The sequence below is a fragment of the Alligator sinensis genome, unplaced genomic scaffold (assembly GCF_000455745.1).
Source record: "Alligator sinensis unplaced genomic scaffold, ASM45574v1 scaffold567_1, whole genome shotgun sequence".
Taxonomy (NCBI): Eukaryota; Metazoa; Chordata; order Crocodylia; family Alligatoridae; genus Alligator; species Alligator sinensis.
Window position 1 is genome coordinate 1,575,790 of NW_005842049.1, and position 16,597 is coordinate 1,592,386.

Sequence of the window (16,597 nt, forward strand, 5' to 3'; positions counted from 1 at the left end):
TGGTACCTGTTTTATGTTCAAGTACATAATTGGTCACTGTTATCCCAACAATTTCCCCTTTGCTCAGAAAGCCTTCTTCTCAGTCACACTTGTATAGTGCTAATTGGGGTTGGTTCAGAAAGCCTGAATGTATATCATCTGAAGTTAACAGTTCTTAACTGCAGATCAGGGTCTTGCTCTGAAAGCAGTCCAACATCTTCATTAGTGTAGTTGGAGGATGAATATATTTATCCTGTAACCTACCTGTTCTATCTATTGCCTATATTTCTCATTATATCTTAAAAAAAAAAAAAAAACTTGGGATAACCTGGGCTTTCACTGATTTTTTAGGGTTTATGGATGACTCTGCATCTCTGATAATTAGTTCTGCATGGCATCTCAAAATTACGGCGCACTCTTAAAAGTCTGGGTCTTAGCAATACATGCCTGAAGACTTCCCCTTGATATCTGAACTGTAAGACTGGTCATACTTGACCAACAGGACACATTCCCTGCTTTGAAACCTGGTGCATAGGTTAATTTTAATGGGCTGGCTGTAGAAGTCATAGTTGATTACTAAAGTCCTGCTTGAAAGGTATGACAGAGACATTTTTACCATCCTTAATATTTTTTTTCTTTAAGCAAGTTTATTTTATTTAGAGGGAGAGAGGTGTTCATAGCCTTATTTTTTTCAAGAGCAGCGTGATATTTTATATACAAGCTTTATTTAGCATATTTGATCTAATCCTTTGTATTCCCAGGAAGACTGCAAGTTAACTAACAGAGAGACAGGTTCATCTACCAGACATATATATGAACTTCCACAGAAACTGTGTGCCTACACTTGATGACATGTCTCCTCTGCTCCTTAAAAAGTATTCTGCTCTCATTTGCAATTGATGGAAGTTGGAACCAGTGAAAACCACATTTGCAAATAAGACCAGATTTTGGCCTCAAGAACAGAGAGAGAGACAGAGGAGATATGTCAGTGGGACTGGTCGGTGGTGGGGCATGTGTCCCCCCCGACTAAGGCTGCACCAGTCACCCATGCTCATAAAGTTCTTGCAAATTTCCAACCAATATTTCCTCTGCCGCAGTTTAAGGCCATTACTCCCAGCCCTGTTCCCTATAGCTACAGGGAATGTCTGTCTCTCTTCTATCCAAATACCCTTCAGGTATTTGAAGACTATTATCAAATCCCCATTCAGTGTCTTGTTCTCTAGACTAAATAATTCTAGATCTTTTACCATTTTCTGATAGATCATGTTTCCCGGGCCTAGCCTTTCCACTGAACTCTGTCTGATCTATCTCCATCTTTCTTGAAGCATGGGACCCAAAACTGGGCACAAGACTTCAGGTGAGGCCTCGCCACTGCCAAAGAAAGTAGCAGAATCACTTCCCTTTATTTGCATATTTATGTAAGTTTTTATATAAATGTTTATGTAATTTCTCTGATTTTTAAAATTATATTAATAAAATAAAAGAAAATACTTTATAAGTTTAATTCGTGTGAAAGGCACGCTGTTTATTTTTTAACACATCAAAATATCTTTATTCTCCCATTGAAACACTAAATAATGTTTTATATACTATCCGTCACTGCCAATTGGTCAACATGGCATAAAAATAATTCAGTCTGCCATCTTTTCTTATCCAATATATGAATGTTTAAAAGCAGGTGAAAGCAACACAAACTTGTAGCTCACGGTGATACAATCATTCTCAGAAGCAGATATTTTATTCATAGCCAGGTAACTAATCTGCCCTCTTTCCAAAATCTGCTTATGCTATACTGCAAAATAGACAGCAAGCAGCATGCAACCAGAGCTCAGAAGGGAAGATGCAATGTTAGCTTTAATGATCCACCAGCCTTGAGCCAGCTGGGTGCCAGGTCACAGCTAAGGTCTAAATTAGACAACTCTTAAAATGCCTTTCATCTTAGGCCTTAGGGCTTTAGTCACAACAGCTGCCAGAAATTCCAAGTAACCACGGCTTATGTCACAGATATACTTTCTTTCTTCATCTATCCTGGTACCGGCAAGTGAGATGGTGTAAGGACCTCTCTGCTGTCCCTCCACCATCAAAGCAATCCCCATCCATGAGGTGGATCAATCCTGTCTGTACTTCCTTTAGGGCTGTTTCACTCTGGGGATATAGTACAAAGAGATGCTGCAATGCCAGATGTCATTTTTACTGTGCTGAAAGATTGCCCATTTTAACAACTGTGAGTGCTGTCCTAATATTAATTATTGTAATAATGGAAAACATTCAACCTGGGCACAAGTGATGAATGGGAGAGGAAGTTAAGGCGTCTACAAAAAATAATGAGTTTTGGTGTGATTCATGCTTAGCTGTAGAGGGAAATGCATTAACACATTGACTTTCATCAGCCTATTTTTAACCATTAGAAAGTTTTGCAAATAAAGGGGGGAAAAAAACTAGAGAAGTAGACTATAAAATATCCTAGTGCTGAACATCAAAGCTTGGAAGTTAATGTTTCATGATTATTAGTGCACCTGGTACAGGATCACTTCTAACTTGCAAGGACCTCAAAGTATTTTTAACAAAGGTTAATGGTCAGATAAGGTAGATAGGTAAAGATATACAGATAAAAAAGCACTAGCATAGAGACCCTATTACCCACTGCTTTCTGCATTTATGTATTCACCAGTACCTGTGCAAAATAAGGCAGATCAGAATGACAGTGTTTATTTTGCATGGAGGTATGAAAGTACAAAATACTGAGAAGTGGAGAATGAGGCCCAGAAAGTTGATGTGACCTTTGCATAGTTGTAGCAGAACCAGAACTAAAAATCCACTTCCATGGCTTAGACTGCAGACCACCTCAAATTTCCTTATGAAAGCAATTCGTTGAAATAAGCTCAAAATTCTATGTTTGAGTAGTCTTTTTCTGAAATGGCTAGTGATACAGCAGAAATCAAATACTCTGTCTGATTCTCCTCATGCACCGAAGCTCATTTTAAAACATTAAGAAGGAGTTTTCACAGTCTAGTGAGAGCTACAGAGTAGTAAGAGTTGAGGTTATAATAATGTGTACTGTATTGCAAATGGGTATAAAATCCAAGGGACATTCAGCTTCCATGAAGCAAGTCTGTCCGGTTTAATATTTCTCTAACTGAAGTACTTATGTTTGTGAATGATATTCAAGAACATAAAATCCTTTGATTATCTTTCATGGAACACAAATTGCCTCTGCCTTTCAATTTCCACATCTAATCATGCCGCCAGCTCATGTCGTTCAAGACAAAATGAAGGGAGCCAAAGAATGTGAAAAAGTAACTAAAGACGGAGGGTTATTGAGATACGTGTTCATGGCTCAGTCCTGTGGTTTACAGAAATCATCTTAATGAGGATGCTTTCCAGGGCTTGGTTGAAATCTCCTTATGACTGTGGGAGCAGGACCTGTTCTGAGACGCTCCAATCTCCATCACCCTTTGTACAAGCACAGATTGTAGCTAAAGGAAATACTGACCTACCCTATCCTGCTATATAACTGAGACAACAGACTGACATATTTATGGAGAGCATTTATCAGTGAGGTATTCAAGTACCTCACAAACTTTAATAGATTCGTTCTCACAACAACCTCAAAAAGCAACAAGGAATTACTGTTCCCCACTTGCAGATGAGGAGACAGAAGCACCCAGATCCCAGAGGAAGGGCTGAAGAGCCTAGGGAAGAATGCCAAAATTCAAATTGTGTCAGATTCACAAGCAGTAGCAGAACGATGGGTGGACATAGGGAGCACAATCCCCAGGTGCTGCCTAAAAGGGGAGGAGGGGGCACCAGAACGGAGCTAAAGGAACAAATTGCCCTCCCATCCTTCTTTCTCCATGCACCTTGCATCTTCCCAGCTGCACATCAGGCTCTGGCACTGGGGTAGGTGGGTTGAGAAGCAGCAGTGGTGTATGAGTGGATAATCACTGCTACTGGGGAAGGTCACCCTTTTTTTTTTTTTTTGCTGCCCAAAAGCACTATTTTTTGGCTGCTCGACACGTGCCACTAGGAAAAAAAGGAAGCGACGGCTCCCCCAGCAACAGCAAAACTCCAGCTACTGAAGCATCTGCCATTACCACCCAGGGTGCAGTACTGGCCATTAACACTTCTGTTCACAAGGCCATCCTTCCCCTGCTGATTACTCCAGATTTTTTTCCCCCATTCTTACTGAATTTGCCTCTCTCTTCCTTTTTGTAACTCTTTTGCTGCTTGAATTACAGTCAGCAGCAGATGTAGATCCTCTGCCAAACTAGGATAACCAAATTTCATCCAAACACAGCTGTACGAAGCAAAGGAATGCAAATATATTGTGTTTCCATCTGTGCGTAGAGAATAGGATTAGAGTTGGCAAGCCAGTCATTTGATTGGTCAAATATTGTCAATTCACTGGTCAATTATTGCATATTTTTGACCGGTCAAAGATTATGGCGCTTTTACCACAAAAACCAAAAAAAACACAAAAATATTTTTTGTAGTTTTCTTGACAGAAATATGATTTTCTTATTTGTTTTTTTTTTTACATATTTCTTAATAGAAAATTTGTGCTTTTTCTGTTTATTATTTGGACCTATTGGCTATATGTTGACAATTTTTGACCAATATTGACCACTCCATTGAACAAACTTTATTTGACCGATCAAATACTGAATAGGATAGGTTCTTACCACCGGTGACAAACTCAACACAGAAGCCAATATGTGATCAGAGGATGAACTCTTAGCCCTGGAGTTGGCTCTTCAGTGTCAAAGATGAGGCAGTCTGTAGGGTGAAATTAGGGGTGGTTGCATGGCAGCAGCTTTTGTCATAATGGTTCTGTGGATAGATTATTTCTGTTTTTGGAGCTGACAGTTGAGCAATTTCACTGGTATTGAGTTTGCTTCTGAGAAAGAAGTAGGTGCTAAAGCGTTTGGTGACCTATTACAGTGTGCCTTCCCAGAAAATCTGACAGTGTTAAGAGAGAACACAGCTCCTTTGGTAATGAGTACACAAAGGGAGAAAAAATGTGTATGAACTATTGCATGTAATCAGGAAAAGGGTGGATATTCTTCTATCTTGACTTGGATCTTAATTACTAATCAAATCAGATCTAAAAGTCTCTGTTTATAATCTTATCCTAGATCTTCAAAAAAGTGACCACTTTTAGCTAAAGCCTTATTCCTGAAAGAAATTAATTACAAATGTAATGTCAAAATTAATCGGATATTTTAAGAAAGGTTTAGGCAAATTACAATAATAATAACAGCCATGATTATATTTATCAAAGCACATTCTCTCCAGTAGGTATGTGGGCCATTCTATACTCATTATCCAATAAATAAATTACAACAGCATTATGAATTACATTCTCTGTTTGCAGTGGTAAAAAGCAAGAGGAACTCCAGTGAAGTTGGTGGAGTGAGAATGTGAGTGAGAGATGAACCAGTTCCCAGGAATCAGTTTATGGCATCCAGGCCTTGCTGGTAGTGGGGAACAGTCCTTCCCTGGGCTTCTGTCCATATATGCTCTGAATTTGGTGGTCTGAGTAGGGTTGCCATATTACCAAGTCCAAAAAAGAGGACCCCAGGTGTGTGTGGGGGGAGGACGGGGGGCAGGGGAAATATGATAGTGGTGGGGGGCAGTAACAAGCCGGTGCCCTGCCCCTGCCCATTCTGTTGCCCCTCACTGACAAGCCACAACCTCCTCCAAGCCCTGCCAGTGCCCCTTACTCCCAAACAGCAATACCCTGCCCCCCACCCCTTGCTGGTGCTCCTTACACTCAACCCACAGCCCCCTGGTACTGCCAGTGCCCTGCACACTCAACCCACAGTCACCTGTCCTGTTCCCCATGCCCCTCACTCCTGATGCACAGCCCCTGCCCCCCTGCCAGCCCTGCTGACTGCTCCTGCCCCCACCCCAGCCCTGCTGGTACCCCTCACTCCTGACCTGCAGACCCCTGCCCCCAGCTCTGCTGCCCAAGCAGCTCCTGCATTGTGTGGACGCCCACTCTCCCTTCCACTCTCTCTCTCTCCCCCTCTGGAGCCCGTGTGGGGAGCACACAACCCCCAACAGCCAATCCCCAAGTGGCCAGCCTAGGAGAGCAAAGGAACAGCAAAAAACCTGGACATTTGGCTCTTATTTTAAAAACCCGCCCGAACGCAGCACAGGGGTCCAAAAAAGAGGACATGTCCAGGAAAACCTGGACATATGGTAACCCTTGGTGGTGTTTTCTGCTCCTTGCTGGCAGAATAGGGTGGTTTAGTCCTGTCTCTGAAATGTTTTGCCTTTTGACGAACATCACTTGTCATCACTTATTTTATGGGCAGTGCCGTCTGTTTTCCACACAAATGCAATTTCACTGCTGACCATCCACCCAACAGCTTTTGGTTGTTGAAGATGCCAAGCACTCTGCCCCTAATGCTTAAGTGCTCTGCACATTAGGGGTCCTCTTATAACTTTTGCTGCATCAAGATCAAAATGTTCAGCATTTTTCAGGATGAAACCACTTAAAGCTTTGTTTTAAAGTAAGATCAAGAGACCTATTTACAATAATTCTTCCTCTTCCGGTGGCCACAGCACAGCGACTTGCTATATAGGATTTCAGAACATTAATGAGGCCTGCTTTATGATTTTATCTTAAATGGGTTAACCACGGTCATGATTTGGGTTATTCAGTGGAGTGCCTGTTTAAAAGAGGCTATAATCACAGTTAGAGAATGTATCTTGCATTAAAGAGTTTGAGTCCAAAGTATAGTTGGCCTTGGCCAGTTGCTTGAAGTTTTTCTTAAATATTTTAAGCCATTATTGGTATTGTGGTTCAGATTAAATCAGCAGTTTTAGTTAATTTTTTAATTTGGATGGAAGACAAAAACTAAGGTTGAGATTTTCAAAGCTGTCTGAGGAATTTAGACACAACAATTCTATTAAAATCCATGACATCTCATTTTAGATAGCTTTGAAAATGTTATCCTGTACTAGATTTTTAATTATTTGTCTTTAGTTCAGATGTTTCTGCTTTTAAATCAAGAAAAAGAGATGAGCAATATAAAAGCAGATTCCCTCTCCCTTTCACTCTCCCCCAGAAATGTAAATGAATCACTGACAAGTACACATTTATGTCAAAATAAGCCAATTCAGATGATTCATACAATTGCACCTCTGAACTCTTCAAGGACATTACAATACAGCTCTGACATATTTACAGTAGGCTTCCTGAGCAGGATGCTGTCAAAATATAAGCCATGCTATTACAATATAGGTTTTTTATCCCAATGTCTAGTCCACATATAATGCTTGTGTTGTGCATGCAGACATTTGCTGCACCTTTTCTACAATCACACACATGGCTTTAAGCCATATAATCATAAATTGGGAGTGGCAAGTACAGATGTTCACTGGTACCAAGAGCTGCACTGGGAACCCAGTGTAACTCAGGGTTAGGGGGTGGTAGCAGGTCTGGGCAGGGAAGGTTGGGGGAAGAAGGTAGGCAGGATCAGCAGGTCTGTGGGGTAGGCTCATGGGCCAGTTGTCTGTCCAGGGGTGGATGGTTTGAGGGGGCTGAAAATAGACCCGTCAGGGTTGCGAGTTGGGTAGCAAGAGCGGCTGGGCTTTCCCAGACCTGGGGCTGCACTCTGAATATGTGAAGTAGAATCTATCTTTCCAAGTTACCATCTCCAGAAAGTCTGGCCTCGAGGCGCTAACTAGAGGGAAAAATCTTGTCGTAAACATTACTGGCTTGGAGGGATACCTGGCTGTGTAATATGAGTCCCAGTTTGCTCCCAGAGAAGTTCCCAGGGAGCTCTGTGTCTATTAACATGCAGAAGGGGAGGGTAGCAGCAAGGCACTGACAGACCAAAGAAAGGCCGAGGTCAGCGTGATAGGACCTGCTGATGCTTTTCCAATCATCCCTGCAGAAGAGAATTAAGTTTGAGTAACCTCTGAAAAGTTGCACTTTGTGAGCTGCTTTATGTGTGCACAAGGCTGTAAGTGGGTACAAGGTTCCCATTTTACTATTTTGCAGGTGCTAGCCACTTCAGAGCCCCTGCTGGACTGTTATGTCCTGTACATGTGATGTGGGGGGGGGGGTTCCTTACCTCTGCCCCCCAGTTCTCTATGGCATGCAAAGGGAAATCATCTTCACTCTAGACCATGGGCAAATCAGGAACAGGAGCAGTGATTCTCAACTAGGGCGTTGAGACATCCTTGTAAGGGTGCCATGGGGTGCGGCTTACTATTAGGACTCTGAGGTGTGCAAACGCCTGCACGTGATTGATGAGATAAATGTCTGATATTTTATAAATAAAGGAGATTTCAAATAGGAATCCATAAGTGTCAAAAACCTTCTGACCTCTTGTAGTCTTTCTGAGTTGTTTGCAAGAGAAGACTTGCACTATTCTTTTTTCATAGTCAACAAATAAATACATCAATTTATAAATAAGTGTGGGAGCTAAGATCTGTTTTTTTCTAAGGGGTGTCTCGAGTCTAGTGAGGAGTTCCTGGAGTCAAAAAAAGACTGAGAATCACTGAACTACAGTTTAACTGACTATCATAACTTGGTTGCTGATGTGCTCTTTGTTAGGGTGACCCTTGCTTAAGGTTTGTGACAATTAAAGCTTGGTGTAGGTTAAAAATGAAAGAAGTATGAAGACAGTATAGTCTGGTGAGTAAAGCCTGGGTTTTTATTTCTAGCTCTTTCATGAATTGAGAGTGACCTGGGGCAAGTCCTTTACTTGCTTTGCCTCAATTTCTTCTGTGTAAAGTGGTGATAATGGATCATACTTTCCTTGAAAATTGCTTTGAGATTCATGGGTGAGAAGGCCTGTATATTTGCTAGTATGTGTATAGTCGAAATGCCCATCTAAGGCATACTGTGGAGGCAGTTCTGTTCACCCCCTCCCACCCCCACTTGCCCCAGGGGCTAAAACAGTTTGACTGTTTTCCTCCTCTTTGTATGGCAGAAGAGGATGCTCACCGTGTGCATCCTGAGGGCCTCTTTGTATCTCTCTATTGATAGACAGATGCCATGTATTCACTTGGCACTGAGAATAGTAATTGCTGGGAGGAAAGTCCTGGCTGAGTTTGCTTTTGATGGTTTTAAATGCACAGAATTAAATGACATTTTCACATCTTCCCCCTGTACATTTTAAAATGGAAATAGGTTTGTTGCATAATGTTTGTACCTTGAAGCAGGTTAGGCATTTTACATCAAAAACTTGTTTAAAAAAACAGGAACTATCTGGCAGCAGATTAAAAAAATCAAGGGTTACATAGTTTAGATGCAGATTAAATGTAACTTTGAGGTGGTCTGCTGAGGTTTGTTATATAAAAACAAAGACAGAGCCAAACAACAGGTCTTGCAGCATGAATTTCATATTGGAGTAATAAACCAGGAGACAGGCCTTTTTGTTTATTCAGAAACTAGATATAAGGGAGGAGCCAAAATAACTCAAATATCCTCATAGCTTTCAACAGGGCTCAGATCAAAGCCATATATGGGATAGTCACAGTGCAAGTTTGCTGGACCTTCTGAACTGTGTTTGAAGCTTATATTATGTATTTGATTTTAAAAATGAGGAGATATGGTGAGAAACCTCAGGAACCTGCATGCAGAATATGGAGATTTTCAGAAAACCTTGTTATAGGCATCCTTCTCTTATGAATTCTTGTTATATTTTTTGCATGTACAGTTACACTGCTTGAAGGATATTTTATAGTACCATTCCCAAAGAAAATTGGTAAGAAGTACAGTTCATTAAAAAACTAGAAACAAGTCAAACATACATTTCTTTTAGCTAATGAGGTCTTCTAGGCTACTGTGTCAAATTGTGGTCACATTACAATAAATAGCAAAACTCTCATTGAAGAAAATGACTCCTCTTGCCACCCAATGGAACCCAACTGGTCCAGACAGGCTGCTACAGGACCCTCTTAGGTTTTTCCTGAAGATCCAGTGGCTGGAACAACCTGCCTGTTCATTTTCTGCTTATTAAGTGAATGCTGATAGCAGCCTAATCCGAGGCTGCTTTGCTGCTTTTTTCCGCAGAGCCATGTACGTGATGTGTTTTCTAGCATGTTAGATAGATGAGGTTTGTTAACAAGTGTTATGCATTATGTTAGGATGCCATGCATCTTCCCAAACATCCATCACTTTTTGTTGTTGTCTCTCTCTGATTTCCACTAGTGTTTGGAAGTTCAGGCTTTGGCAATTTGCACCAAATTAATCAATATATTATCACAAGAGTTTGTCTCATCTTGCTCTCTGCTCTGCCTTTCAAAAATGCTCTATGCCCAGGTCTAGTAAAATAAATGTGAACACCTCTAACTGCCTCCACTCCTGAAACTTTCTAAAACCAGTGTTATATTACCATGTATTTAAATGGCTGGGAATAAGGAATACCTCCATTTTCTTCGTGATAAATTATTCTTGATTTACCTCTGTATGAATGTAGAAGCAGTCCAAAATAAATCTGCAACCTAAACAGGAAAAGCAAAGATCATCTTGTCAAACAATAGTTTGTAAATGCAAAGGGGGGAGGGTAACGTTAAAGAAAATGCATCAATTTTGGCAATAAAAATTTGGTTTCACTGCCTCCTGAGTATAATTTCTTAGTCATTCCTCACATTGTTTGTATTTCCATAGACTGACCACTGTAAACAAGACCACTAACTTCTTCTTTCTGAGGAAGTTATGAGTGAATTTGATATTTCATATCCTAAAGTATGGTATCCTGGGGAAATGTGATTCAGTATGTTATAATCTGTAACTTCTCAATCTTTCAGCAATGCATAATTTCATTCCCTCTCCTCCATAAGCAGCTCATATTATATTTTACTTAACACTGTGTTCTCCTTTTGTTTGTCTCCATGTTTTACTTCATTATTTTTTCCCACTTGTTGCATATAACAGCACAGGATTCTTCAAATAAGCCTAAGACCCATTTGAAGACTCAAGTTTCATCTGTGTAAGTGGTTGAAAGCCAAATGATTGTGGTTTTCTTGCCGTGAAAATGATGTGGTTTTTCTGTTTTCTTTTTTTACTCGTTGATTTTAGTGTACTATTACATATTCAGTAACTTGTTCCATTAAGAACCTTTTACTTCTGCAACCTCAGGCCTGAATTTTGTAACTCTTACTCACGTTAGTGTGAAGCTGACCTCATTGGGACTGCTTTTGTGGGTAGCTATTCACCAAAGTGAGTGCAACTGGAGTTCGCAACCTGGATCTCCTGGTTCTCCTGGATCTCCTACTCAAAATTCCCTTGTAGTAGCACATTCTATGAAAGCAGTCTAGCCTAAAATAATTCACAGTAGCCAAACAAAATGTGCTATCTGAGTATATTGGCAGGTCTCCCAAGTAATTCATTTAGACCTTTGAGGCTACAAAGGCTTAGTGGCAAGCATAATGATTCATTCCTGGGAATTCAGTGGGCCAGCTCATGACATTATTTCCCATGAGAAGTCTTTGGATTAGGCCTTATGACAATTAGTAGAAACAAGTATGATAATGTAAATATTTAGGTCACTCTGTTCAACCTGGCTCTTAATTCATGTACCCAGCAGATGTCTCTCCCCCAGTGTTATCATCTCATGGGGAAGGATAAGCAAGCAGAATACGTTTCTGAAGTTGTTCAAGATCCAAGATAGCAAGGCTGATATCAGACATTTGAGCATGGTCTTCACTTGAAGCTAATAAGCCTGTCTTCATTGATTTGGTCCTTTAACTGTTCTTTTTCTGCTAAATTGACCAGATGTACAAAATAGTCCAGCATTACCGGTCTCTCCCATAAAGAATGTCTAGTGTTATTTCATTTCTAGCCACAGCTATTCAGTGTCTCTTTGCCAGCAAATATGGCATGTCAGCAGAAGCCTTCAAGATGTTGACTGGTCAGAAAAGTGTCTGATATGTATTCTATGCATGTGGTTTTAGCATTATATAAATCTTTCACTCTCCTGCAACTCAAGACTCTAGAGTACAAATTTAGAGTCAGAAGTATGTTCAGTCATTTTTTTTATACAGTAACATCTTCCTTTTCAGGCAAACTATTTAGAACGGTAAGCTATCACTAAATTCAACATTTTTTTAGTGTTTATTGAAAGGTCTTTGCTAATGTAATAGACCATTTCAACCTGGTTCTCTTCATTTCATATTAAATCATATGCTGTAAGCATCCTGAAAATCTCATGTTCCTGTTGAAAACTGGGCAATAAAGTTTAATCTCATGCTATTTTGCCTTCCTAGGAATGCAAGTATTGGAATGGAATGGCATCCCCTTGACTGGGAAGACTTATGAAGAAGTCCAGAGTATCATTAGTCAACAAAGTGGGGAAGCAGAAATATGTGTAAGACTGTGAGTTTTTCCCCATCTTTCTGTTTCCATTTTTTTGGCTTTTCATGGCTTCCTTTTGATTTACAATTGTTAAGGTGGAACCTTTGCTTGTGTGAAAGACTTTTATATGGGTAAATAACTAGAAAAAAAGAGTTCAGTGCAAGTTTTGAAGTTTGTATTTATTTTTTCTGTTAAAAATCATTGAAAAAAACCCAACCGGATGTGTTAAGGCAGATTTTACCTAACCATGTTTGCATTAATGATGATGTTTCCCTTTTCAGGGTAAATTATCCTCTAATCACATCCCATTGAATTAATTGGGGTTGGCCAGTGTAGGGAGATGAGAATTTAGCCCTTTGTGACTTCTATTGAAACACATTGCATTTAGCTGGAAGCAGTAATTCATTTAAATACCATGTGAAACGTGTATGTATTTCAGTATAAACTTACATTCAATCCATTAAAGATTTCACCTTAAAAGAACCTTTTTCCTCAGCTCTTTGACTTTAACAGCATTGCAAATGTGTATCAGCTAAGAAGGGGCCATGCTTGGGAGCTGCTTTCTATCATTAACCACTTCTCATTTATCTACCTAATAAAATAATGAGGGTACAAGAGAAAGATTTTCTTTTGTCTCAGGCTTCTCATTGCTTTCTGTAGGGACCTCAACATGCTCTCAGATTCTGAGAATCCTCAGCACCTGGAGCTGCATGATCCAGTAAAAGCTGGTAAGTGAAAGGGGATTCTGCTTCCCCTTTCCATAAGCACCGTGGCTAAAAATTATGAGTTACATAGACAAGGGTTATTTGCAATTTAAGCACATACAGAAACTCATTTGAGATGTCTATGATGTGACTTTCAGGCCCAGATCTTCAAAGGTTTTTGAGTGTCTGACTTATACTTGGTCACAGCTAGATTACAGCTTGGCTAGATAGAACTGAACTAGCTTTAAGCCACCTCCCTCCAGATACAGGCAGACACCAGGGAAATTTCAGTAGCACAGAGCTCATTGCAGGCTTACTGACCAAGTAGTTACCCAGCTTCTCTGGTGAGTTTTATAGTCTGTATTCTGTGCTGCTCTGGAAACATCAGTCCCCAAGCTAGTTAGTCTAAAGCCTCTGTGCTGTAGCAACAGAGCACCTCATACATAATAATGAATTTTCCTTCAACACCTCCCTAGGATGGAAGTGGATATTATTGCTCCTGTTGGATGGATTAGGAACTGGAGCATAAATACTACATGAGTTGCCCAGACTGTGGCAGAATCAAAGAAGCGATGACAATTTAGGTATCCTCTTACAGGCCTAAGTAGGATTTAGTCACCTAACTACTTTTGACGGTCTGGGACTCCATTTCTAAATTGCTAAAAAATATATATATATTTATGCTTTCCATTCCACAATTCTGAGCCTGTTTCATTTTCACAACCTTTTTGAGTTCTTTTCTTTTTGCACAAATTTGCCTGAAGCAGTGACTTGATTAAGGTTTGAGTCAAGGATTGAGATTAACTCTTCTCATATAGCAAAATACAGATTCTTAACAAAACAGAAGCCATAGATCTGCTATCAGAAACATAGGCTAGTCCTTCAGCTGAGTCATTGTCTGATCATCTGTAACCTTATTGTTACTGTTATTCATGACTAAAGCAAAGTAGTTGTATATCGCTTCTGAGATAACAGGAGCTAGGTGGCAGGATGATGAGTGGGAGAAGGAGAGAAGCTGTAATTTGCAAGTTCTTTTGGCACTCATTTTTGGTGTGAACTCTTCAAAGAGTGGAATTAAAAAAAAGCACCAAACAACTTTAACTTATTTTAAAGACTAGTGTCTTGATTCCTTGCTTAATAGCCACAAAATACTCTCCGTTAGCAATGTAAAGCTCTTTTACTTTAATCCAGTAGACAAGGCAAAGTCCCCAGGGGTTGATCCGAAGCAGCTGGCTGCAGAACTCCAAAAGGTGTCTCTACAGCAGTCCCCGCTAGTTGCTTCCTCAGCAGTGGAGAAGGGATCTCATGCTCATTCTGGCACTACTTCTGCCACCTCCAGTGCTGTTCCCAGCCCTGGCCAACCTGGTTCCCCTTCAGTGAGCAAAAAACGACACAGCAGCAAGGTAAGACGCTTCCACTTATGCTTCTCTTCTCAGTTCTCCAGTGATTAAAACATGATTTCACCCTGTGCCTTTAGACTATAAAAGCCTTTAGAGAAAGGGTTATATATGTCTTGTGAAGTACTGAGCCTCTGTGAAGTATTACCTATAGTAAATAATGACAGAAGTAATAATTGCTTTGAGAGCTACAGAAATAGTAAAAATAAATAAATAGATAACTTTCAGATCTACCTTATTCACTATCCCATTCCCATGAACTAAGTAACTGTTCTCTTAGATTTTCTTCTTCAATTCCTGTGCTTTATGCTCATGCCTCCAAATATGCATTCAAAGACATTTGTAAATTTTATCCTGTGGGAAACTAGAAATGGGCGCATAGGATTATGGATCTTCTCTACATTTTTTCAAAATAAATCTGTATTGCAAAGCCTGCACTCATAATACAGTATGTGAGAAGTAGTACTCAAGCCTTGCCAAAAATATTTTATAAGGAGTTCTTAGATAAGGAAAAGCAGAGCATGAGGGAAAGCTGAGATCCAAATTTAAAAGTAGTGTATTTCCTAAATATACGTATAACTGTATCTAAAGATGTCTGTCTAGGTGTCTTTGATAAGCACTATTGAAGCAACACCTTCAAGCCTCTTTTACTAACCAGGCACGTTGTACAAGGCACTATACAAATACAAAATTAAAATATCGTACATTCACACTCATTGGGTGCGTCCACACATGCAAGCACGTGTGCTTGCAGCAGCTCAAAAAGAAGCAGGGCAAATTTGAGCTGGGGCTTTTTGCTTCAGCGCATGCGCTTTGTTGTGAAGGAAATTGTGCTACTTGGGGTAGAATAACCCTGCCTGGCTCCTCCCAGATCTTCAGCCAGAGGGAGCTAGAGCCTGGGGCCAGCACCTGTGCTGTCCCCAGCAATATAAAAAGCTACCCTGTCCTGGCCCCAGCAGTATAAAAAGCTGCCCTGGCAAGTAGCTCAGGGCTACTAACTCTCAGGAGCTTCTGGGGCCTGGCCAGTTGGTACCTGGGCCACTACCCCTTGTGCCAGCTGGACAGCTGAAGCAACCCTGAGAGTTTCCTGCACCCTCTACCCACTGCAGCAGTCTGGCACCCCCTCTTCCCCGCTGCAGCAGTCTGGCAGTGGGGGCTGCTGCCTGGCTGTGACCTGCTCTGCACCTGCTAGACCCGGATGGGGATTGCAGAGCCAGCAGAGGCATCTACCCCTCTGGGCCAGCTGCCAGTGGACTGCAATTGCAGGGTTGGCCTTTGTGCGGCACTACTGCCATTTGTGCCCCCTGCCTGGCCATCTGGGCAGCTATCACCCAGAAGATGTTCTGGGTGTGGTGGCCTGCTTTGAACTGTCAAAACATGTCCTCCTGGCCCCATTTGTCCAGGAGGTCAGCCACAGCCAGATGGGTCCAAGGTGCCAGCTCTGAGCAAGGAGAGTCCTGCCACTGGCCTCCCTAGCAGAAATTCTGGTGTTCCCTATTAGAAAACTGAAAAATCCCTGATAAAAAAAAATCCCAAAGTCACTCTGTAAAATACCACCAAATCCATGTTCCTCCACAAGTAAAACAAAAGGCCTCTATAAAGACAGAGAACAAGAAAGAGACAGTGATCAGTTGGACAATGTTTTATTGATATATCTTACAGTGTTAAAGCAAGTCTCTTATCTTAATAATAAAGTGAACTCTAAATACGTTTCATGAATTCATGAATACACGTTTTGCTAAACTCCCACAGAGTGATGGCCCCCGCACAAGGGGCATGCCCCCCCCAACAGGGGATTCAACCCCAAAACAAGGGGTTTGACCCCCCCAACAGGGGGGGTTCAACCCCCACACAAGGGGTATGGCCCCCCAACGGGGGCCAAATGGCCCCCACAGGGGCTACCACCCCCTTGCAAGGCCCACATGCCCCACTCCAGCCCCCCAATTGTTGCCCCACCTGGTCCTATCACCCACCAGTTCCTGCAGCCCCCATAATGGTTGCCCCCCCCAGCCCCCCCTCCAACTTGCAACCCCAGGATCCCATGGCTATCCCCACAACCCCAGGCACCATCACTTAAAAAAAACACAGAAAAAAACAGGGAAAAAATGGGAAAAAAAGCCTCTGCTTACCTTAGGAGCAGGGGTGGCGGGGCTCCAGGGCCCCCGCCGGCAGCACAGGACCGCGGAGGGGCAGGGCGG

General features: G+C 41.4%; 1 protein-coding gene across 1 annotated transcript in view; it reads left to right on the forward strand.

The window, feature by feature from the left end:
• The window catches only part of PCLO (piccolo presynaptic cytomatrix protein), a 598,913-nt gene that overhangs the window by 446,133 nt on the left and 136,183 nt on the right, over positions 1 to 16,597 (forward strand). The window contains 3 exon segments of the mRNA XM_025203237.1: positions 12,211 to 12,319; positions 12,959 to 13,026; positions 14,194 to 14,405. Coding sequence (XP_025059022.1) covers positions 12,211 to 12,319; positions 12,959 to 13,026; positions 14,194 to 14,405 — 389 coding nt within the window.